Below are 26392 nucleotides of genomic sequence, written 5' to 3'. Positions count from 1 at the left end.
ATGACGTTCAATATATGGTTATTCTACGTTCTATTAAATTCTTCAATCGTATCTATATGGACGGCATTTGCTCCTACTTTAAGATATCCTCTTTCGGTCCCTATGAATAAGATTATTTTAGTAAATGCCACTTGCGATTCGGAAAATTTAAATGTATCTGTGTTAATGCAATCGCCGTTCAAAGGACTAATTTTTGCAAAAGATTTTGCACAAGAGTGCAAATCTGTGGGTAAGTTATATAGTTGAGTACTAAATTAACCAATAAGGGATGAGGGATTTTATATCTAATTCTCTCGAAACTTTCAATTGATTCAAAGATAAGAATATTTGATAATTTTGAACTTACTATACGATTCTGATTCGTAATATGCTCGGCAATAATCGATTTATCTTAGGTCTAAAGAATCTAAAAATGATTCTTGAAAAAAACTATAAGATTGCTCATTTATTTTCCATCCATATTTTTCAAATATAGTATTGCGTCCTTTGAATTACTTAACGACTGCTTTGAAATATCATTTGATTCATTATTGAACTTTCAACCTATGCTGTTAGAAATATTTGTTAATCCTCTTGTAAAAGCAGAATCAGAAGTTTAGCAAGCGTTTTTCTTGAACATACTCTCCATTTATGCACCGGAAGATAACAAGCCAAAACCAGACCGAGAGGACTTCTACCTCCAACTCCAGGACACCATTGAATCACTGGCGCACAATGAACCAACAATAATCCTCGGTGACTTTAATGCCTGCCTTGGCAATGAAATAATCCCAAGTGTAAAGCAGAGATTTAATGAAGCTGCAAGAAACAATAATGGAGAACTCATGATTAACCTGTGCGCTATTAACGAGCTCAGAATAAACAATACTTTCTATGACCATAAAGAATTTCACAAAACCACAGAGGAAAGTAGAACAAAAAGTAGAAAAAACCAATATTGAATTGCTATGAAAACCTTCCATCCGGAGACTCTACCAAGAATGATTAAAAGATAAAAACAACATTAACCCAATCGAAGCTGGGGAAAGCGTGAACAATAGCTGGAGAAAGATAGAAACAAACGTCAAACAAGCGGCAACGGAGGCACTTGGATCCAGGACAGTAAACACAAATAAGAAAAGTGAGTGCTAAATGTCAAGAAAAGAAAGGAGGCTACCTGAAATATAGAACATCAAAAACCCTGAATTCGTACGAAGATTACAAAAGAGTACGTAATGGAACAACAACATTAGTAAGAGAAATTAAGAACAAATATGAGAATGATTTTTACGGCCTCCAGAAACAGATATGGCGAATGATAAAGGGACAATGGAAAGGAGTCAATGAACTCTTCGATACAAACCAAATACAAAAGGAAAAGTGGTTCAAGTACCTCCAAGAACTGTATCGGAATGAAGACGAAAATAGAAACGAACCAAACACGCCTGAAATAACTACAAACGAAGATCTACAGTTTGAATTGAAAGAGGTTCAAGCGGCTATCAAACAGCTCAAAAACAATAAAAAAAATCCCAGACGCTTGGAGAACGAGTACCACGATTCTCATGTTCAAAAAAAGAGTTAAGAAAATACTATCTAATTTTAGAGGAATCAGTTTGCTGGGTAGCACTCTGAAACTTACAACAAAAGTCATTACTGACAAAATAAACAGTCTCATCACGTTAACAGATGAGCAACAGAGATTTAGATGGGGAATGGCGTGCACAGATGCGATCTTCATCATCAAACATATCACAGAAATATCGATTGAGTACAACAGTCGTAGTATATCTACTATACGATAAACAAATCCCCCATGACTTGATAAAAACCATTGGAAATATATACATGGACTACAAAATCCAAGCCAAAGTGAACGGAGTGCTAACGGAGCAAATTGCAGTACACAAAGGGATTCGCCAGGGAGACTCCTCAAGCCACTTGCTTCTTAATATCATTATGGATGAAATAATCAAGAAAGTAAGAAAGCTGAGGGGCTACCAGAGGGGGGATCGAAATATTACAACATTATGTTACGCTTCAAAGGCTTTTACATGTGTTCAAGCTGAATCTTTCAATATGTTAATATCTGCGTCCAAAACAAAGTGTATGACCACATCGACAACTCCGATAAGATGTAAGCTAGTCGTAGACGACCAGATAATTCACCAAGTAATGAAAAATGTAGTAGTAATGAAATTCAAATACTTAGGAGTCGAGATTTCAGGATTTGGAGACGTAGAGAACGAAGTAAGAGAGCAAACAACCAAAGTCTTAAGAATAGCAGCATGTTTGAACGAAACCATATGGCGAAATAAACATATCGGAATAGAGGCCAAATCGAGAATATACAAGGCCACGATTAGACCCATAATGACCTACAACGCAGAGACACGGTCAGAAATGGCGAAAACCAAAAGAATGATGGAAACAGTAGAGATGTAAGTGCTACACAGGATAGCCGGAAAAACTATAACTGTACAGGGAAAGAAGTGAGGACATCAGAAGATTGTGCAAAATAAATGACGTCAACGAATGGGTTCTATCAAGAAAGAATGAAACGAGCACATAAGTCGTATGGATAACAACAGACTAGTCAAGATAGCGCGCGATAAATTCCCATTGGGCCGAAGGAGTACCAGGTGACCCAGAAAAAGGTGGAGCGACAACTTTGATGCAGGATAGGAAGCAAGGATGTCGAAGATAAAACAAGCAACTACGCCTAATACACGGAAGAAGAAGAAGAAAAAGAAATGCTACATTTTCTGTATTCTACAATATGGAACATTCGTTATTGATAGTCTAATGAAGGAACTTGATATCGAGCATAATCCCAGTGAGTGACGACTATTTATTTACTCGTCTAAATACCGTTTAAAAGCAGTGTTATTATACAATGGAAATTTAAAACCATCTATACCAGTTGCTCTGTGAAGATGAAAGAAACTTATGAAAATATTCGCTTGCTTTTAGACAAAATTAACTACAACAAATATAAGTGGCAGATATGTAGAGACCTGAAGGTGGTTCGAATTTTAATGGGACTTCAGGGAGGGTGTAAGAAACAATGCTGTTTTCTTTGTCGATGAGACAGTGGGGCAGTAGATCAATACTATGTAAAAAAATTGGTAAGCAAGAGGTTAGTTTCAACCGGGATCTCAAAATGGTAAGTTTAGACCCCATGTAGATACCAAAAATGCCCTCCCTTCACATTAAACTTGGATTGATGAAAAACTTTATAAAGAGGGTGATGGATTCAAATACCTTAGAGAAATCTTTCCTCGATTGAGTGATGCCAAATTAAAGGAAGGTATTTCTATTAGACCACAAATAAGAAAATTGCTGGTGTTAATTTTGAACAAAAGCTCACCAGACAGGAACTTAGAGCGTGGAAGGCAATGTTAATGTAGTGAGGGGATTTTTGGGCAACAATATGAATCCAAACTACCAACAGTTAGTTGATGAACTTCTAGACGCCTACAAATCCCTTGGTGCTCGAATGTCATTGAAAATTCAATTCCTCCATTTCCATCTGACATTTTTTCCCGAAAATTTGGAAGCTGTCAGTGATGAACAGAGTGAAAGGTTTCACCAAAATATTAGAACAATGGAAATTCGGTATCAAGGACGATGGGATTCGGCCATGATGGGTGATTACTGTTGGTTTTTAAAAAGAGAAAGTGCACCTCATCATAAAAAGAAAAAAGAAGAGCTAATTGATATTTAAAGTGATTTTTTTTAATTCTATAAATGTAACTTTCATGTAGCAACTCTTTAGGAACCCATTTTGCAAAATAACTGAAAATAATAAGGTCTAATAATATCCAACAAATAACTTCACAAACCACACAGAAACTTGAAGCACAAGTATTTGTTTATCCTACTGTGTCCATTTTTAATTTAATCCGTTCGATTCCTCCAAATATATATGGAAAGTTGGTATGGGAAAAAACGTCCCCACGCTACGGTGCCGACAATATTCATTTTCTCTCTCGTTCGAGACACTTTATCCATACTACGCATGCTTGAGAATGCGCAGAACCGAGCTGGAGCCTCGGAGGATAGAGAAATCGTTGCCATTCTATCTTGCTTAGTCGGAACAGCTTCCACTTATAAAAACTGTCCATATTAGTATTTTATATAAGGATTCCTCAATTTGAACTGACAGCAAAAACTGATAGTATTTGTGATAGTCACTGTTTATAATAAAATATTTTTTTCGTAATCAGAAAAGAAATAATTAAATTAAATAGAAAAGAAAGGTATCTAAGTGAAATAATCCTTCATCATCATTATCATCATCAAGCCTTTCAATCCCATGTGGATTACGGCTATCGCTTTTGGCGCTTTAAATCATTTTTTTTTAGGTGGATTACTCCTCGTTTTGTAATTTTTATTTTCTTTATAGTTTGTCGTTTGTTTTGGCTGCTTTTGTTATTATTTTCCATTCTTTTCGGTTCCGGCATTTTGCTCTCCAGTTTTCTATTTTGAGTGCTCTTATATTTTCCTCTATATCGTTTCTTGGCCTGTCCCTTCTTGGTCACAATGGGATCCATTGCGTTATTCTTTTGATCATTTCAATTGGTTTCTTCTCTCATTATGTGCCCAGTTGAGCCTTTGTGCTTTTATGTATCTAACTCCTTCCCCAGTTCTCTCTCTATTTCTTCGTTTTTTTGCTCTTCTTTCTCCTTCCTGTGTTATTCTTCTCTTTTGTTTATTACTGTTGTTGCTTAACATTTGATATGGAAATTATAGAGCTTATTTCAATTACTTATTGTGGATATAGTGGGCTTTTTTAACGAAAATACAATTTAAGGAACATAGAATACATCCATTTTATGTATTTGCTTAAAGTTTGAATAGAATTCACTCACAAACCAACGAGGCAAATGAAAAAAGAAATGTGGTAACTTTTTATTTTCGGTGATAACTTTATTCAGTATTTCTTTTTCAGGCAGATTTTCTGATGAGCTCAAAATTGGTTTACCAACCTCTGGTTGCGGAGTGAGACTCACATCAGTTCACACAGAAGAAGGATCATTACGAATGGTGTATTCAGTGAATCTGATCATACAACAAGATAGACATTTACGGCAAATAAGCGATCAAGAAAAAGTCGTATACTGCGATTTAAAAGATATTGACCTATCGTTTAAAAGCAAAGCTTTAATAAAAACTCTGAAGCAGGAGATCAAGGGGGGCAAATTGATTAAAAGGTATGTGCAAGTTACTTAGATAAATGTTTTGGGTAGTTGATTTGAAAAGAGAAAGGGTTTTTCTTATGATAAATGATAAACAGCACGAAGAAAACCTTTAATACAACATCATTGGAGCTACGAAAAATACCCTTCGAGAAAAGATCAAGTTTCTGTCTACCAGGTGATAAAGGGATCTATCCAGGAGGTCATGAGAGAATTGGAGAAGACAGAGCAGAGCGTAGTCTTTTCTGGCAAAAATACATTTTATCGATGATTTTTTCGACTGGCATACTGATCACAATGTTATGTAGATAGAAAGATCCACCACCCAAACTCTCAAGAAAATTACCATCAACGGTAACCATATTGTTTTAAAGCCACGATGAGGACTGGCGCTGGAGTATTTGGAACTGATACCAAACGCTTACTACCACTAAAACTCTGTGCAAGTACTTTTAGAAGCACTGAGTTCTTATGTTACTGATGCAAAGATCTCGGAATGCTAACGCATGAATAACAAGTTTTTCTAGTTCTTTTTGGTTTCAGTTTCCGGAAATTCGGAAAACAAGGCAAAATTGAAATTACTTCCGGTTTTACAAATAATTGGATTTGTTGACTTCCAATTAATCTTTTTGAACTGAATTTATGAATGAATCAAAAGTTTTATTTTGATGGACCTATTTTTAAGCGATGGTGACTTGGATGAAGAGGCGGGAGATGTACAGTGGTTAGGTTAGGTTTGACAAGGTTTAATTTATCTTCGATTAGGTTAGGTTTACTTTAGCTTAGTTTATATCAATTGGCCGATAACTAAATATATTTTTCTATGGAATGTTTTTATAATAAAAACTTTTCACTCTAGATTAATGCGAAACATCGAAATGTATCGACGCCTAATATTTTTTAATAACGTTTTTTTTAAGCTGGTTTTTCTGGAACCGTTGGCGATATTCATACTGAATACACTGTTTACACTACCACTACAACAACACCCACAATTACACTATCGTCTTCAAAGATTGAAGTTAAACTGACAGTTGACAGATGAACTGTCAGATAATTTGGTTATCGAAACGCGCGTTAGACAGTGTAATTGTAAGTGTTGGTGTAATGGTAGTGTACACAGTGTATTCAGAACGTTTTTTTTATTTAATTTGTAGAATTGGTCGAATGAAAGATGAAGGTTGGTCCAAAGAATTAGATGGAAAACAACTACAAGATGAAATAGATGAAGCTCTATCTGCAGCAAGGGCCTGGATGGAAATTGTTTCAGAAAACGACGACGACCGAGCTTCTGATACACTTCAAGTTGGAGAAACTGCCTCGTTAATTGTCAAATCAACATTACCAGGTATTAATTATTAGATTTAGAGGGATTCTGGATGTTTAATCGTATGCAGTATACAGATATGAAGTGATTCATATTTCAAAGCAGCAATCAATGATATTAAAATACTTGTAATATTTAAAATTATATATAATCAAATACAGGGTGGGCTAGAAAGTTTTGCGAATTTAAAAAAATAATAATAAAAAAAATAAATATAATCCATATCCAATGTTTTCATTTATTTGAAATATACATCTGGGAAATTCATTTCTTGAAATCATTTGGTGTAATTTCTGTAAAAATTGAATTTTATACGGGTGTAATTTCATATCTTTCGTAAAAATGCGACGCAAAGATGTTCTGGATACCACAAGTTCGACTGATCGCTTGCGAGTCGATAGACCAGGATTACGTTGAACTGAAGTTTTAACTTGTTAAATTGTGTCTTCTGTTCTTGTTGATCTTGGTTCCGAGAATCAAGCTACACATCCCCAGCACCCGCTCAGCGCCATCTCATTACTTTCAAACGCAGCAGAGTTTGTAAAATCGTATTCCTTTCTGGCCCGCCCTGTATATTGCTTTAAATCAGATTATTGATTATCAGCTCAATTTGCTTCGTGAAAAAGATAGAATTTGACTCAACGTTTTATATTTGCAATAGTGTCTGAGTTTCTAGAGGGGTTTAAATTTTTCATTTGGAACCATTGGAATAACAAATATTTTTTTGTTTTATTGATTAGTACTAAAGTTAAATTATTATGATGATTAATGTAATCTGATAATGGAGGTGGACAGTTAATGTACGTTCATAATTTTATGATGGTTCACAAGTTTAAAATACGATTTATTCAATTGCCTTTTTTAGTTGGTATTGGCTGGAGGGTGATAGAATGTTTCGCTCATGATGGTCTTGGAGATTCGTCTCAAAAACTTTCGAATGAACAAGGTTGTCCAATAGATGAATTGTTGATGCCAGCTTTTATTTATGGTCCGATTAGACCGATGGCGTTGATGCAACATCAAGAGGCGATAACAAGATTTCCAGCATTCAAATTTCCCGATAGAGATCGACTTCATTTATCGTGCGGGCTGCAAGTGTGTAAAGGGGAGTGTCCCAAGGTAAATTTGATATACATTACTATAGTTAGAAGATTTTTGGAGGCGAAAAGTTTAGTTTCAACCACAAAAACATTTTCATAATAATTAATAGCAGAGACGAAAGTCATGATGTAACATACTAGGTTTCCACTCTGGATTTTTTCAACAAATCGTGCCAATTCAGTTTGTATTCAATGAAAATCTATTTTCTTCTCTCTGAACTTAGGATAATCTTCAATAATGAAAATAGTGAAAACATACATTCATTCAGTCACTTTGAAGTAGTTATTCATATTTGGAATTCAGTTTCAACAGACAAAACCTGGCCAGGGAATGGTGAATATTTTCGAAATTATCCCCATATGAACACAATAATCAAATCGTTTTTGAAATCTACGAAAAATTTGTTCAATTGTAGATGAAGAAATATTAGAAATTCCTTTTCTAATAGCTCCCCTCAAATCATCTTTGGTCTTGGGGTTTTCTGCATAAATGTAATCTATCAGGAATCCCCTTAAGAAGAAATCACATGAGTTTAAATCCGGTGATATAAGGGATCATTCTATAACTCCGTCTGCAAACTTGGGATATCCTAAATCGTTGACAGGTTCCTCGTAAATCTGGTAATACCATGGAGTCAAATATATATTTTTTTTGGGCCCAGCTTTATAGGGCAAAGTAGAGGGGGAAAGAGATGCAAATACTTTGGGCAATTTCCATTTGTCACCCTGTACATTTCTTATAATATATGAGGTGTGTTTAATTTAATTAATTAATGAAAATTCATATAGTTCGAAAGTTAATATTTCGAAAATATGGTCTGCAGTTCTTTGAAGGCAAAAACAACCACTTCCCTGGCTTAGAACACGACAAATATTGAATTACATCTCCTTCAAGAAACGTGATGACTCTTTTCAATTAGGGACTGAAAAAATTAGTGATTAGTGAGGAAACTCAATCAAGCAAATCAAACACGAAAAACCCTCTACATTTCTATGAATTTTCATTGTATATGAGGTCTGGCTATTAAATAACGAGACTGGTTACGAAAAAGGGTTTTATTATAAAAATTATTCTACATTCGAATACTCCCCTTCGATATACTCCCCTCCCCTCACCACACATCTTTCCATACGTTTTTTCCATTGATCGAAGCAATACTAGAAGTCTTCTTTGGTTAGTGCCTTTAGGATCTCTGCTGTTTTTTGATTTACCGCTTCCAATGACTCAAATCAGGTTTCATTCAAAGCAGATTTTTATACTTTTTCTAACTTTTCAAGGAAATCTGAGCATACTAGTTGACGCAAGAACTTTTGGTCAGGATTCAGATTTTTTGGCACCAATTACACACAGACTTTTGTTATGTGTAATTCCTCGTGTAAAATTCCCTTAACCAGTTCTTCGTCATCCCGATGATCATTCGACGATCTGCACGCTCAATTTGGTTGATTTTGGTCAGTGTTTCCGGAGTTGAAACAGTCACAGGGCGACCTGGGTGCTGGTCATCTTCAGTGATCTATCGGTCTTCACTAAAACGCTTACACCACTCAAAAAAACGCGCACGGAGATAGAGAATTGTCCTCATAGGCCACTTACAACAATTTATATCAGTCAGTCGGAGTTTTTTTCAATTTAACGAGAAATTTGAGAAAAAACACGTTCGATTCAAACCGCTACTGCACAAATACTATAATAATGACGGAAACGTATTTTATATATATCTAGACACTCAACCCGTCTGGGGCGCCCTCTAGGCGCGCAATCTCGTTATTTATTAACCAGACCTCGTATGTTGTATATTAAAAACTTGTTTCTGTAATATGATATTTTAATAACACATATCGGCCGATTTCGCATCACCTTTTGTATTGAATATACAATTATATTTACTATTTTAACGCAAGCGGAACAGTAAACATTTTTTCTTATCCAATTATTAAAATATTATATTATCTAATAAAAATTCATAAAACACTACAAAGCACAAATCGATGTTATCTCTTCAAAACCACAAAATAAATAGGAAAAGATACAAATTGGTTTACACCATAAGCAGATCATCCAACAGAACTCAAAATTAAGAGTTTGAAACGATTTTTTTGACAGTTAGACTGAGAATACCCATAAATTTTCTTTGAACTGTTTGATTACCTGTTTCAAGATCAGTTTCTTGAGTACTGTGAGAAAATTCCTTCAGATTAGTAGATTTTTGAACTGCCTGCGAAAGCTCTACATCATAGAAAAAACTGGGTGGTTCTATTTAAAAAAATAAATAAATTTGATATTTATGGAGTTAAACTTTGAACACTTTTTATACACACCCTAGGTAAAATAAAAATTTTTTTAATATAGATTCAAATATGTCTAACCTTGCTAAAAACAACCGAATAGAAACCATTTTCATATCTTTAAGGGTATAATCGTAAAAAAATAATTCATAAGGGTCAGCAACGTCAAATTTTTTACAAAAAAAATAATAGCTCAAAAAGTTTGCATTTTTCGAAAAAAGTTTTTAGACAAAAGTATACTAATATTTCACGTAAATTTCAAAAATGTATTAATATATAGGGTGTTCTACTTAAAATAACAAAGTTACAGTCATCTTTGAAAATATTTTAGTTAAAAAGATCTTATCCGAAAACCCAAATGTAGAAATTTTCATGATTTTACTATCTAAGTATTTTGCCATATACAGATAGTTCTAACTGGGACCACCTGTATATAGGTATTAGCCTACCTATCTCTTGAATATAAATGTAAATCGAAGTAATATTTAAGGTGTCATGTGGTAACGATCTGGAAAATAATACACGGAAAGGAAAGACCTTTTCCGATATAACAGATGGAGTTGTCATTGATAGATTTGAAGTTTTCAATAGTGTGGAAGTTCTAGCACCGGAAATAGATGATCTTAGAAGTGACGGAAGGATACCAGTTAACGGTAAGTTCAAGATTAGAAGACAGAATGTGACATTTGTACATATCTCTTCACTTTTACTCCGTACCTTATCTATGTATAAAGAAAACTTGTACATAAATATATGTTTGCACTTACTTTCTTCTTTCTTTTCTTTCCTTTTCCTCAGCACGCATATAATTTTAATCGTATTATTAGTCTGAAACTCAGGACTTAGGCGATATTTGTACAATTATGTGTATTATAACTACAGTAACTTGAAATTATTTAGACATTTTTAAGTGCAGTTCAAAAATCCAAATTCATATTATCTATCTTTTTGGAACCTATGAAAGTTACAAAACAATTACGGTCATTTCTGGGTCTGCCACCAGTATAAGGACGATATATTGAGGTTAGATGGATTAGTAGGTTAGGTAAGCTGTCAGAACTGGGGATCTTTTAAGATGAAGATGGAAAGGGGCGTTGTGAACTGCCAAGAATACACAGTTACTTTGAACACAGTGCTACTACCAGTTTAGAGGCGATATAAAGGAAGTTTCTTTTTATGTGAAAAGCCCTCATATTAGGGCTCTATTACTCTCGAGTAGTTCTAGTGGTGCCTGTCGTATGGAGATGTTGTATGTGGATATTGATCTTGAACTTCTGTAGATTGTAGTTTTCGGAAAAAAACGTGTCTTGGTAGCTGATTCCACAGGATAGTTATTCTTCTAAGAAATGAGTACCGATCAATCGACGTTCTGAGCGTCTACAGACGAACAAGGTGCTCGTACCACGTTGGCCTATCGAGTAAGGCTTGTAAATACTGCTCTAGGTGGATGTATTTTGGACAGCATCTTCCGTGGTAATACCGGCGGAACGGAGTAGGTCAACGACTTTCTTGTATATTCTATGCTATCCAAGTTTCTAGTCAACTCTGGATCGCTTATAACTCGAACGACGCTCTTCTGTATTGAGTCTAGCATTCTCAGGGATTGCTTGAGAGCCGAGCTCCAAATGTGCGACCAATACTCCAAAGATAGGCGAATCTGGGCTTTGTAGAGGATTAGAAATATAGCTTTTTGGTCTAAAAGGGAATTCCAAGTTTTTTTGAAGATGTTTTAAGGACCTTAATCACATACACACGCACAGAAGAAGTATATAACTGTCAAATAAAAATATGAAAACCAAGTAATCAAATAATTGACTAAGTATACAAAGACAAATGTTTTCCATCGATTATGGAAGAATAAGTTATATAAAGTTGTACTGGTTGGTTAAGCCCTAGCTTTGAGGTTCTTTTCCTAGATTTAGATGTTTAGAGGGAGTGTTGAGTTTTGCTTAACTTTGTGACACTATTTATCATCCCAATTAAGAGCTTTACGAAAAATAAAATTCAAATTCATAAGATAACAATTTCTGTTTCCACACTTCGAGCTAAAACGTGTGCGCTCTCAAAAAATGCATTGTAAAAATCTGTTATGGAAGGAGCAAGAGAGACATTAATATATAGACCAGTTATATCAAAGATAGGGCCCGCGGATCGCTGGGGCGTATCAATAAGGCCCGCGAACGCAATGCGTCATAGAAAGAAGAATCGTGTTTTTTAGAGCTTTTAGACTACATTCGATTCGTCTACGGATGTTTTAAATACTCGTAATCTCAAGTCTAAAGATGTCTATAAGTAATTTCAAGGGCAGCCCGTGCCTAGACAAGCGAGAGAGAAAGACAATATCGCCATCTCTTAGGAACAAGCGGAAATATCCTATTATTGGATAGAATCTTCCACGCGCTTCGAGTCTAGACAAGAATCTTCCTTAACCATATAAAATGAGTGCGTCGGTGCGACGTGAGTCAGTTGAGACAAGTAATCGAAGCGATACGGTTGGAGAAGGATTTTAATTGTACTACGAAGTAGTGATTGTGAAGGTATTGTGTATTTGTTTGTGTCATGTGTTTGCGATATTCATAATTGTTGTGTCGAGTTCCATAATTTTTACGATTTTGGCATAATGTAAAGTTGATAGTGACTGCAGAGTTTAACAACCGTATATTATATACTTAATAATTTAATAAATAAAATGTTATGATAATTCAGTTCATTTTTTTTTCAATTTTCAATCTGGCGAATCTACGAATTCAAAGTTTAATACATAATATGGCCCTCTACAAAATTGAGTTTAACACCTCTGATACAAAAAGTTATAAGTAGGTGAGAACATGATTGGTTGATGATGAGATGAAATAAAAAATGTGGTTCCCTTGTAGGATTTTGGTCATAACAGACTACCTAAAAATATATTAAGCGCGATCAAAATTCGTTTGGATCATTCCTAATGTTTCAACCATGAAATGATAGTCTTCCATGTACATTTCATCTTCCTTCATTTTTAATCTAAAGAATTCATATTCACAAACTTTAGATGTGTTCCACTTGGACCAATTTAATTGGATGGAAATATATTCTGGAAATGACTATTCTACGCATTAATCACTTCCATTCGTAGTGTTAGCAGTAGCCATATAAAAAAGGTTCAAATAATTGAAATCTGGGCATCTTGGTGACTATTAAATGAGTTTCCTTCTATCTATCTATAGACCTGAAAATATAGTATAGGGAAAATTACGAACAAAAAAACGGGGAAACAAATTATGTTATTAAAACCAGGTACCACTATGCAGGAAATTAATTTAGGAAGAATTCTTTACTGTCAAAAAATTGATCACAACTTTTGATTGTAAATAACTATACACAAGTAAATAAATATAATAAAAATTATATATAAAGTATACACACTGAAAATAAAATAAATAACATTACATGTATACCTTTTCAAAACAAACCGCAATTCGTGTAAAATTTTTGTCGAAAAATAAGCGTAGAAAGCAGTTTTCAGTAAATATGCCCTCAAATTATTGCGGAATGTGGAAAAAGATTATATAGATTTGATTTTTGATTATATAGATTTGATTACTGATTTGATATGATATAGATTGACAAGTGATTGTGCATTTTTTTGTATTGGAAAATATCGAGCCCTCAACTAATTCTGAACATGGAATAGGTAGGCGAAGGTCATGCTCCATGTTCCTATGTGTACCATATACTAGTAGAGTGATGGTTGTTTAGTCTACTATTTGGGAGGGAGAATAGGCCATCGTTTGTGCATTTTTTACTTAATAATCCAAGTTAAAGGATAGTAAGTATCTGATTTTCAAACAGAAAAGATAAAAGTCTGTTTTGATCAATTAAAAATTTGTGTTAAGGTGATTAATGTGCAATCAGGTAAATTCGAAAACACTCTTAATATTAGCCCATCGATACCAAATTCATTATTGGTGTCATTAATTTGTACTGCTAATACTACGAGCATAAAGAAAAAACTGTTTGAATTCACACTAGGATATATGAAAATGGATCTTGAAATAAGTTATAGAATCCGTAGTTATTTTATTTCACTTATTTGGAATCCATAATTTTATTGATACTGAATTCAACTATTTACATCCGCGCTTTGCGCTTGCTGAGAACATAATAATAATGTAGACAGAGAGCTGGCTACAAAAAACAGGGTCGATAAGGTGCGCACCATTTCAGCTTGTAAACTGGCAGCTCCCACTTAATTCATCACCGAACGCCACTTCTTAAGGTCAGCACAGGTCGGATATGACAATGCCAGCCGGTTTTCCCGAACGAAAAAATTGGCTGAAAAACCTCATAACGGGCGCGTGTGAAACCTTTAGTAACGTGGGGTTCAAACCTCAAATAAGAGCGGTGTAATAGCGCAAGAAGTTTTGCAGGCCGGAAAACCCTCGTAAGAAGTGATCGAAAGTGTCGGAAAACTCATCTGAAAAACCTCATAACTTGCGCGCGCGAAACTTTTTTATTAGGTTTTTGGGGTCTCAACTAAGAGCGGTGTGATAGCGCAAGAAGTTTTGCGGGCCGGAAAACCCCCGAAAAAAATTGAAGAAAATTGGCGTATATTTGAAATGAAAATTTTTCGTATTCGGCTTAATGGAAAATTATTTTTGTTGTCTCCATTCAAAATACCTGTTTGAGCTACCCGAAATTAAAAAAAAATCATCAAGATACGATGAAAACTCGCTGAAATATAATCATTTTTTATCGCGCGCGTGATTTTATAGCGCTTACTCATTTTCCACCTACTCGAGCCGCCGCCAACAACGCAAAAACGGGCTTCTATTTTTTTTTTTTTTTAATTCATTTACTGCGCCAATTATCAAGTGATTTTGATCAAATTTTTTTAGAACTTCTGGGAATGGTTATACTTTTTGATAAAGTTCGATCACTTCTTACGAGGGTTTTCCGGCCTGCAAAACTTCTTGCGCTATTACACCGCTCTTATTTGAGGTTTGAACCCCACGTTACTAAAGGTTTCACGCGCGCCCGTTATGAGGTTTTTCAACCAATTTTTTCGTTCGGGAAAACCGGCTGGCATTTTCATATCCGACCTGAACTGACCTTAAGAAGTGGCGTTCGGTGATGTATTAAGTGGGAGCCGCCAGTTTACAAGCTGAAATGGCGCGCACCTTATCGACCCTGTTTTTTGTAGCCAGCTCTGGGACTAATGACTGAAAACTAAAATCATAAAACATTTCATCGTTTACAAATTCGTCAGTGATAAGCGACACTTGAAACAGCACAAATACATCGATTACTCATTTACGTAATACTTCTTAAAAAAATACGAATTCTTTATTATGATGACAAATCGAAATAAAATTATACAGGTTGTAAGAAAATATGAATCTAATAAGAACACGATTCTACCCTACATTATAATACGTATAAACTAATAACAAACAAGTATCTAATCATAAAACATAATAATGTATATTTTTCCTGATAGAATTGTAAATATAGTACCATTTCGAGAGTTTTTGTCTGGTCCTTTATCTTAAATTTCTACAGTGCAAGCCTAAACATTCATTATCCGGGCGTTAATTATGACTTTCATAAATCCTTTATTATCGAATGCATCTATATAGTCCGGTAACACTGAAAGTCCCGTCATAGCGGAATCAAAAAATTTTTATTTAAATAAATAGAACATAAGTATAGGAATAAATTGATCTCGGTATGCGTGGATTCCTATTGCCGAAAAAATGTGAAAAAAAATTATTAAAAAAATGGAAAAATGTTTTACCGTCATCGCGGATATTAGTTTTTTTTTTGTATTCGACAGCAAATTTTATTGGCTTTTAGAAAAAAATCACGCAAACCACTTTTTTTGCCGGAAGGGTCTGGCATACCTATTTGGAAGTGTGTGATAAAATTTCTCCATCATGCCGGAAACTATATTTTTTATTTCATTTATTTTTATGTAATTTTTGAAAATGCGCGCTCAAAATCTGCCGGAAAAATCCCGCATACCATTTTGAAGTGCATTAACTGTATTAGCATCTACTCCAAAATGTACGATGTTCAATACATGCTTTTTGTCGAATAAGATGTCTTTTTCTCTGCTTAGATTCAAAAGAATATGAGCATAAATATGACTTAAGAAATAATAGAATTTTTATTTTAGATAATTGAAACAATAATATAATATTGAAATAATTGACAGAATTTTATTCTCAGACTTAGTATATTTATTGATAATAATCATCAAAATCAATTTCATCCATATCATAACGGTTTTCATTTCTGATTCTTCACTTTCTTCTTCATTTAATTGGCCACTAAGAATTTCTTCAACGTTTGAAGGTGCTGCTGGGCCTTTATACCACAATGGTTCCAACTTTTTATCTTCATTCAGTTGCCATCCACATTCTGTTAGTTCAAATGAAATTGGCTTAGTGGCATTTTGCCACATTGCATTTATAAATATGGTGCGTAAAACTTTTTGTGGCAGAGTTGTCCAGCATGGAGGAATATAGCTAGAATTGAAATTTATAAGACCTTTGTAAAATTCTTCTTTGTCATTGGTGCTTGCAAAAAATTTCAAATCTTTTCCTTAGTAGATGTATTGCAAATAAAACACTTCATTTTGCAATTACAATAAGGAAATCGGAAAATTTGACACAGATATATAAATGTTTCACCGCAAACAACAACTCAGACTAACAAGATGCAACACTTCTATCCAAAATAGAAAACGAAATGACGAAAAATTCGACACTTGAAGGTAAAGCAAACTGAAGCTTGTACCTTCTAAAATGCCCAAAGACAACCTTACCTGAGCTAGAGAAAAGTAATAAATATATATGTCGAAACCATGGAGACTATATAGTCTATTCTCCTGTACTAAACTTATTATATATGTAAAAAAACATTCATCACCAAGAATAATTTTACAAGAAACATAATTATTATTGATGTAATATACGAGATCATAATAATTATGTAAAAACGGTAATTCGACAAAAAACATTTACTCCAAAAAAAATGTATTGAACATTGTACATTTTGGAGTAGATGCTGATATAGATAATGCACTTCAAGGTGGTATGCGGGATTTTTCCGGCAGTTTTTGAGCGCGCAAACCAAGCTATTTTTAAAAATTACATTAAAATGAATAAAATAAAAAAAATAGTTTCCAGCATGATGGAGAAATTTTAGCTCTCATCACACACTTCAAATAAGTATGTCATACCCTTCCGGCAAGAAAAAGTGGTTCGCGTGATTTTTTCTAAAAACCAATAAAATCTGCTGTTGAATACAAAAAAAACTAATATCCGCGATGACGGTAAAACATTTATCCATTTTTTTAATAATTTTTTTTTCACATTTTTTCGGCAATAGGAATCCACGCATACCGAGCTTAATTTATTCCTATACTTATGTTCTATTTATTTAAATAAAAATTTTTTTGATTCCGATGACGGGACATTCAGTACTACCGCCTAATATAGTCCCCGAAAATATCGATATAGTTTATAACATTGGGCTAAAACGGATATTTGAAGCACTGAATATTTCATACGAACGCGTTGATCATATAGTTCACGTCAATTTGGGCATAAGAAAAATTGGTGCAAAATGGATTCCCAAATGTTTGAACGTTGACCAAAAGCGTTTGATCTATGCTCGATTTGAAAACGATGTAGACTTCTTAAACCGAATTGTTACTATGGATGAGACTTGGGTACATTTCTACGATCCAGAAACAAAGCAACAATCGATGGAATTGCGATACTCTGGTTCTCCAAGATCTAAAAAGTTTCGTGTCCAGAAATCTGCTGGAAAACTTCTTGCTTCAGTTTTTTGGGATTGCCATGGAGAAATTATGATTGATTTTTTTTGTATAAAGGTAACAATAACTGGAGATTACTATTCGACATTACTGACCACTTTACGGCGAAAAATTGAAGAAAAAAAAACGCGGAAAGCAATCCAAAGGTGTTTTTTTTGCAGGACCGCGCCCCTGCAGACAAATATCATGTTGCCATGTAAAATCTTCGTGATTTAGTGTTTGAATTACTAGAACACCCCCCTTATTCACCAGAGTTCAAAAGGTCGTAAATTTTTTTCTAACGAGGAGGTAATAAATGCTGTGGAGGTCTAGTTTGCAGAACAAGAAGAAACATTTTTTTTGGAAGGTCTAGAGACGTTGCAGATTCGCTGTAATAAATGTATCCAATTAAGAGGAGAAAGTGTTGAGTAATAAAATATTTTCACATTGAAACTTTGTTTGGTTCTATATATAGTAGGCTGAGAATTTTTCAATATATCCTCGTACCGCCAGTTAGGAAAGATTGAGATAGTGAGACGTGTTATCGGAGAAGATCTAAGATGCACTTTGAAGCAATTGACTTTATTCGCCTGATTTGGCTATATGTGATTTATAGTGATTTTTCATGATCTAATATCTATATTCCAAGAAACGAGTGGATTCGAACTTTTAAGTTGTGGAAGCTTTTATTACATTATTACAAAAGAACGTTCATGTAGGTACTTCGACAAGATAAAGGAAAATATTTTTTTATTTCTTGTATCAACGGGTCAAAATAAAATTTAGACCACACCTGCATCTCTAAAAATTTACAGAAAATATTTAATATCTGGCCAACGGTAAGGTTTAGGTATAGAAAAGTGAACAGGAATTTGCCTTATTTTTTACCACTGATTGCATTAAAATAGAAAAAACCGGATAGTTCTATTAAAAAAGAATAATAAATTTGATATTTATGAAGTTAAATTTTGAACACATTTTATACACACCCTGTATAAAATGACTTTGTTAAAATCAACCGAATAGAAACCATTTTCACATTTTTAAGGGTATCCTCGTAAAAAATAATTTATAAGATTCTGCAACGGTCAAATTTTTTACAAAAAATTTAACACCTCAAAAAGTATGCAGTTTTCGAAAAAAGTTTTAAGACAAAAGTATACTAAAATTTTACGTAGATTTCAAAAATTTATTAATATACAGGATGTTCTATTTAAAATAACAAAGTGACAGTCGATTTCCGGTAGAACAGGACGTTAGCCATCTTTGAAAATATTTTAGTTAAAGAGATCGTATCCGAAAACCCAAATATAGAAATTTTCATGATTGTACTAAGTATTTTGTCGTATAGAGATAGTTTTAACTCGTCGTGGGACACCCTGTATAATAACCACGTATTCATCCTTGGATATACAAATCATGATCTTAAATATACAATAAATTTACGATGAGGAATAGTCACATGGAATGAATTTGTTAATAAATAATTTAGGGGGTGTTGGACACGTCTTCTTCTTTCTCTCTTATTCTTTATCCGATATATTTCCTCATCCTTGCTTTATATTGTCACCCACTCACTAACATAGTTGTTGGATACGTTGATTTGTATTTTTTAATGAGACTTTTTTTGAAGAAAAAAATGATATGGGTTAGGTGACATGTAACAGTCGCTAATACCAACTCTCTTATTTTAAATGCAACACTGTGTATATTTTTGAAACGATTATGGACGAACTCGATGATTTTCACCCAGGTCTTTCTTCCACGATAAAAATGGATGATGATATAGGGAAAATAGGTAACCAGATACGATCTGATCCACGGTTAAGTAGTCATACGATTACAGTTTCTTGCTTATGGTCGTGAAAGGAGGGAAAATTCTGGAAAATCTAAGTTGTTTAGGGGACCTCAACTAGATTCTTTTGTCTTGGTGTAGTACTTAATTTCATACCTTGAGTTGTTGTTTCCGCATTTTTCCGCGAATCTCGGTGAGAAAGTGAAAGTAGTAAGGGCTAATCAACATTACTACCTTCACTTTCTTACCGAGATTTGTGAAAAAATAAGGAAACAACCACTCAAGGTATGAAATTAACATTTTGTATTGTCAGTCGAAAGGTATCTTATCAAGTTTAACGTTCCAGTATTAGACTGTCCTCCTTATTCGCCAGATCTTGCACCGTGTGTTGTCTATATGTTTCCTAAACTTACACTAAAAGGAAAATAAATTCAAGATTCGTGTTTAGAACTATGATAGAGAAAGCGGTACACGTTCTGAAGCAAACTATAGAAGGTTCGCGTGGAGCGTTTGAAGGATATAAGAAGGGTTAGGAAAAGTAAAAATGTTTTCATCCATAATAAAATATTTTACGGAATCAGTCTCGTTATTTTATAATCACTAGTCGTATATTTTCAGGAAAAGAATGTATTATATTTAATTAACTATTTTTTCCAGATCCAGAAATGTATCCGTTCACCAACTTACCAGGAGACAGGACATTCTGTGTTTCTCAAGATAAAATGGCTATAGCATTTTGTATTTTAGGAATGATATTTCTGATAGCCATAGTTATATCTGCGTGTTCTTTAATAAAAACGAAGAAAGACGGTAATGGGTTTCCCTCTTATTCGAGGAGCTTATTTTCCGGAAGTAGTACTAGCGGGTCTGTATTCGGTAGTAAACTGTTACTTAGAGACACTCCCAGTTTAAGACATAGTTCGTCTTCTCATTCTCGAGGAATGCAATACGGAAGAATCCTGTGATAACTCATCGAATAATATTTATTGAATCTTGGAGAGCTGGATCTGCTAATTTTTCCAACAAACTCTAATCTCTTATTTCGTGATGTGGTCGTTCTGGTATAGGTAAAAACTCTTCAACGGGAACTTGTAGAAAATTATTATCTACAAATTTCACTAATCTAAAATGACAATAATAGCAATAACTAAATATATTAAATAGCTTCTATAACTAGAAACTACGAAAAACGAAACAAAAATCACTGCATTATTGAAATACTTTGAGTCAAAAGAAGGGTGGTAGAATCTTATTTCAAACGTAAAATTGTGTTCTGAGTCATAGCTCTACTCGATTTGCACTACCTCTAACCACTTTAACCACCGAACATTTCGATTCTTTTCGTGTGTTTGTTGGGGATGTTCAGATGTAATTTAGATAAAGTAGAGTTTATGAAATGTTTATTTAGTATATTGTACACCGTGTTTGAAAAATGTAAATATGAATCATGGATCATGTCGTGTCTTGTGTGTCAAAATTCATAAATACACACGACATTTTTCATGAAAAATTCAGAAGTGACAGAAATGAAATTTTAAACACCGTGTATGAGTTTTCTGTCATCAGGTGGAGGTACTTGGGAATTTTTGTATTTGATGGAATATATGTTACTTAATCCGACAAATAAATATGACATATATTGTTTAGTACACGAATTTTGTCATTTAATTTGTATTTAAATTGTTTGCAATAAAATTTTATTGATATAATAATAGTTTCTTTCCTCTAGAACTACCAAATTCACCCATGATTCGCAATTTCTCCTACCAGTCTGTTAATAAAGATAGATGACAGTCTATCTCAATCCCAAAGCTTTTCAATCACTTGCATCAGGATGATCGCTGATTGTGACAAGTGACAAATAATCTTAGATGAAAATTATTCTCATTTCAAGTTTTTCTTTTGAATATCTTGGGTGTTTGTTGAGGCTTTGCTTTTAATATTGTTTATTCGTCACTGTTTTTATTCTAAGTTAGCTTCAAATTTACGTTTTTCCTGTATATCTTTTATCTATGGACTACATTTGCATATGGACGAAATCGGTGAGAGAGATCCACGTCCAGATCGACCACCTTTTTTAGATAGACAACTCGAGCTATTTCTTGGTCAGAATATATCAAGAACTGATAATTTTAGGTACAGGGAATGGTTGATAAAAAAAAATGAGTATGGTAGTAGTATTCGATACTCACATACAATACAGAGTGATTTATTTGAAAAAAAAAAACTAGAAAACAATGTAATCTATAATAATATATTAATATTTTGAATCACCCTGTATAATATTCAATGAATATTAGGGAAATTAATAATTTTCCAGAATTTTTACCACTATTCAAATGTTTTGGTCACGGTAGATCTTCATTCCTGAATTTCTTTTATTTTGTACAGAGTAATGAACTTGATTTAGTTACGATTCTTGTAGAAAATTTGTTCTTACTTTTTAAATACCCCGTATAACACATCACAATCCTATATTATTGTAATGATAAAGTCTAGCTAGCTAGCTAAATATAGGATGTTCCATTTAAATATGGCACATCATTCTGGAATACTCTGTAAGATTCTAAATAATTTTCTTTTGACTACGAATAATTTGTCAGTTTTGGCAACAATGCGAGAACCAGTTTGTGAAAAACGGCTCGAGTTAAGGAAGAACAACTCGTAGATTTTGCACCCGACGTACTCACCAGATTTGGCACCGTGCGCCTTTTTCGAAATAAATGAATGAAATGAAACGAAGTCGACTAATAGTTTTATAGAGTATGCGCAATTAAGTTCTGTGTGATTGCATACTTATTACCTTGTATTTAGTGTAAATAGTAGATTAATTCCTTGAACAATAATTCTGTTTATACTGTATTGATAATTGTATTCATTGTTTTATCCATAGACCCGTAACTGAATTTTCTCAACAGTCCAGAGCGGTCCTATGGACCGCACGACGTATTTAACCTAACCTAACCTAACCTAACCTAACCTAACCTAACCTAACCTAACCTAACCTTTTTTTTTTTTTTTGCCCCCAAGGTAGGGTGGAATGCCGTCCTCACAGCGGGCGGGTGCAATGCTGTGAGTTTGTGTGGGACTCTCACCCACTAAACCACCCTCCTTGTTTACACATCCCTGGGAATTTGCGTGCGCCGGGAGGACAACAAGTTGTCATTACATCAGCGCACATCCCCTTTGAAAATCCCTTTCCTTATTCAATTGCTATCCCTGAGAGTTTCTATCCTCAATTTCCTTTCTGTTCATTACTACGGTCATGTACGTCGTTACCGCGTTCCAGGTTGCTTTGTCCTCCAACATTTTCCCGATGATCTCGGTTGCCGTAGGCAAGTCACATCCTAATTGTTCTTTCAGTCTGGTCCTCTCCTCACCCCATCTCGCACATTCGTAGAGGACATGGGCCGGGTCGTCCCTTTGCCCACATGCTTTACATGTGTCATCCTCGGTTTTACGGATTCTTTTAGTGAAGGTTCCGAACGAACCATGCCCCGTCAAAACCTGCGTGACGTGGTAAGAAGTGGTTCTGTGTTTACACATGACCCAGCTTCTTATGTCTTTAATCAAAGTTTTTGTCCACTGGGCCTTCGTCTCCAGACTGTCCCACCTCTCCTGCCACTTTTTATATGTTCTTTCTCTTGCCATTCGTCTAGCCGGCTAACCTGCCTCCTATTTTATATAGAAAACATCTCTCTGCTATCATGAGATCAATCGGTGGGAAACCTGCTATAACCTGGACTGCCTCGGCCGATACGGTTCTATAGGCAGCTGCGACCATCAGTAAGCCTTTTCTTTGCGCGGCCATTAATCTTTCCTTGTATGCTTGTATCTTCATGGCTTCGCGCCAGGCTGGCGCCGCATACAGGAGGACGCTGTGCATTACTTGGCACAGAACCCTGCGCTTGCAATAACCAGGCCCTCCCACATTCGGCATCAGTCTCCGTAGTTGTGATATCTTTTTATCGGCTTTTTCGACCGTGTATTTTATATGTTCCAGGAAGTTAAGGTTTTTTGTTATTATTACTCCCAGATATTTTATTTTCTTTTTGGCCTCGACTCTTTGTCTTTCCACTACCATTTGAAGGGGCCATTTGTTTTCCGTGGTCCCTTCACCGTCACTATCTCCGTTTTCTGAGGAGCAATTTTAAGTCCGTTTCTTGTGATCCAACGGACCGCTAGAGCTACAGTATTCTCTGCTCTATTCCTGACCTCATTTTCTTTGTCTCCTACGATGTAGAAGACGAGGTCATCAGCGTACGCGATAGTGGAAACTTTTGGGCCATAATCCAACACTAGGATACCGTTATACATGATGTTCCACAGAACCGGTCCAAGGACGGAGCCCTGCGGAACACCCATCGTGCATCTATGTGAAATGATGCCGGAGGTCACTCTCCTGTCACTCAGGTAGTTCTTTATGTAGTTCGTTAGGTAAGGGCTAATTCCGTTATCTTTACAAGCCATGACTATTTTATGCCATTTCGCGGTATTGAAGGCGTTCTTTATATCAACAGCCACAAGTACACCCCATTTGTGGCTGTTTTTACCTACTATTTCTTTTAGTTCGTTTATTGCCGACACCGTTGATCTTTTGGGTCGGAAGCCATGCTGGTGCGGAGATAGGAGGTTCTTATTCTCGATCTCATCAGCCAATCTGTTTGTAATCATACGTTCTAGTAATTTTCCGAAAGAGTTGATCAGGCATATAGGGCGATAGCTGCCTGCTTCGTTTGGGTCTTTACCCTCCTTCGGAAGTAGAACGACTCTGGCTGTTTTCCAGCAGTCGGGAAACCGTTGTTGCTTCAAAAGTTCGTTTAGATAGTTTAGAACTTGCAACGGTTTAGTTTTCACCGCGATTTTTAGAGCTTCGTTTGGCAGGCCGTCTGGTCCTGGTGCCTTGCCGTTTTTAATATCTCTGATCGCTATATCGAGCTCATCGCTGGTGAAACTGCTTGGTACCTCATGTAGTGCGGGTTCGTTATCGTCGTCGTTTGTTATTCTCCCTCTTGTTGTCGGGAAGAGGGTGCGGAGGATATTTTTTCTCCTTTTCGCGCTGAGTTGGCCTTGTGTTTTATTAGCCAGTTTGCCCGTCACTATCCTGTAACTTTGGCCCCATATGTCGTTTTCAAGGTCTTTCATGAGGTCGTCCCAACATCTCTTTTTGGCTTGCATAATTAATCTTTTTAGTACTTTGCCTTGTAACTTCATACCGTCTTCCCACTTTTGTTTTAAATGTGGAAGTTTTTCTCGGGTGTATTTACGTCTTTGTTTATTATATTCGTTTCTGGCATTCTCGATTTCAGAATTCCACCAGAATGGTTGCAGTATTTCCTCGTATGTTCCATTACTTTTTTTTAGTATTTCTACGTACTTCTCGGTGTTCAAGTATGTCCTTTTCCTGTTGTTAGGGCTCATCTTTTTTATTGCTCCTTTCGTTTTTATCTGATATCGAATATGTCCATGGTGTGTGTAGGGATTGACATATTCTATACACCAGTTGGTGATCTTATTATAATGACTGGTATGACAGAGAGTAACATCTATATGTGTTTTGGAGTTACCTCTTTCAAAGGTGTGATGGCCGTTATTGATTGCTACCCATCCTGTTTGGGCCAACCACTCCTCTACCATTTGTCCTTTTATATCAGACATAGGAGATCCCCATATTGCGGATTTCGCGTTTATATCTCCGGCCATTATGGATAGTCGTCTTCCGTTGTTATTGGTAGCCGTATCAAAGGTTTTCTCTATGGCCTTTTGGTATTCTCTATCGTTGATATTCGGTGAGATATAAACGGCCGTCATAATGGTGCCCTTGGTTTCTATTTGTACGCAGTTATCACCTCGAAGCGTCTTGTCAATTTCCAAGTTTTTATTTATGATGGCTATCGCCACTCCTGCATTCTTATCGACGAGCCATCCTTTTTTTTTGCAATGTTTTTATTTGGCTCGGATATTATCATAACGTCGATGTGATGTTTGTTTGCTTCGTCAAAGGCGATATCGTGCGCTATCTTGGACCTCCCCAAGTTCACTTGCAGTACGTTTATCTGGTTTTTGCCTGCTTTTTTATCTGTAGCCATTTTGCTTGTATCAGGCCCACATTCTCACCACGCTGTGCAGCAAGATACGTGACCCCGGGCTATCATATAGTGACTTTATTTTAATATTAATCTCATGAACAACCGAAGGTATCCCAGTTGGGATTTTGCAATAGTGGTCGGGATATGCTCTTCTAAAATCTAGATTAAAATAAGTTAAAATGAGATAAATAAATAAATAAATAAATATAAAATAAGTATATACATATAAATAAAAAATAAATAAAACCTTTGTTGTCGTCATGTTGATGGTATAGGGATCAACCGACGACAACATTCTAAAATAGGCCTCCGGTGTATATTGCCGGAGCCTTGGAGCAACAACGACGATTAATAACATATTAAAATCTTTGGGGTCTAGATCCTGGACAAAGAGGTTGTAAAAGGCCTTTTGTCCATTTTATAGTTTTAGACCTTTTTTTAGTCCTTGTTCCCAAGGACTAATTTCCTATATTCTGGACATCTCATGGTGTCCATCCTATGTCCTTCTATTTTGCAGGCCATACATTTCGCTACGGCCTTACAGTCCTGGGCTCTATGGTTGAGCCCGCCACAATTGAGGCATTGTTTACTTCTGTCCTCCCCCTTACAGGAGGTCAGACTATGTCCGTATTCCAGACATCTATAACACCTCAGAGGGGCTATTCGCTCCCTCACTCTACAGGCCGACCATCCTATTTTGATGGTTCCTATCTCTCTTAGCTTACCGGCTTTATTGTTCGGTACGGAGAGAAGGCACATCTGCCCTCCGAATTTTGTTTTCCTAAACAATTTAATTTCGACCAGGCCTGCT

The 26392-nt window shown here is 35.3% G+C and overlaps 1 protein-coding gene across 1 annotated transcript; it reads left to right on the top strand.

Moving 5' to 3' along the window:
- Positions 1–20457, top strand: LOC130445231 (uncharacterized). Its single transcript, XM_056780781.1, has 6 exons — positions 1–229; positions 4934–5195; positions 6338–6528; positions 7373–7626; positions 10384–10546; positions 20150–20457. Exons 1-6 carry the CDS (start codon positions 1–3, stop codon positions 20455–20457), a joined length of 1407 nt encoding a protein of 468 aa, XP_056636759.1.
- The last annotated feature ends 5935 nt before the right edge of the window (positions 20458–26392 follow it).

This window comes from Diorhabda sublineata, chromosome 6 (assembly GCF_026230105.1).
Source record: "Diorhabda sublineata isolate icDioSubl1.1 chromosome 6, icDioSubl1.1, whole genome shotgun sequence".
Taxonomy (NCBI): domain Eukaryota; kingdom Metazoa; phylum Arthropoda; class Insecta; order Coleoptera; family Chrysomelidae; genus Diorhabda; species Diorhabda sublineata.
Note: the sequence above shows the minus strand (reverse complement) of the source record. Positions and strands in the feature narration are given on the sequence as shown.

What these genes read in the sequence shown, in the direction of transcription:
- LOC130445231 (XM_056780781.1), top strand. Translation starts at nt 1, where the DNA reads ATGACGTTCAATATATGGTTATTCTACGTTCTATTAAATTCTTCAATC. An exon ending in TGTCAAATCAACATTACCAG is followed by an intron (nt 6,529 to 7,372) that starts GTATTAATTATT and finishes TGCCTTTTTTAG; the next exon opens with TTGGTATTGGCTGGAGGGTG. An exon ending in CGGAAGGATACCAGTTAACG is followed by an intron (nt 10,547 to 20,149) that starts GTAAGTTCAAGA and finishes TATTTTTTCCAG; the next exon opens with ATCCAGAAATGTATCCGTTC.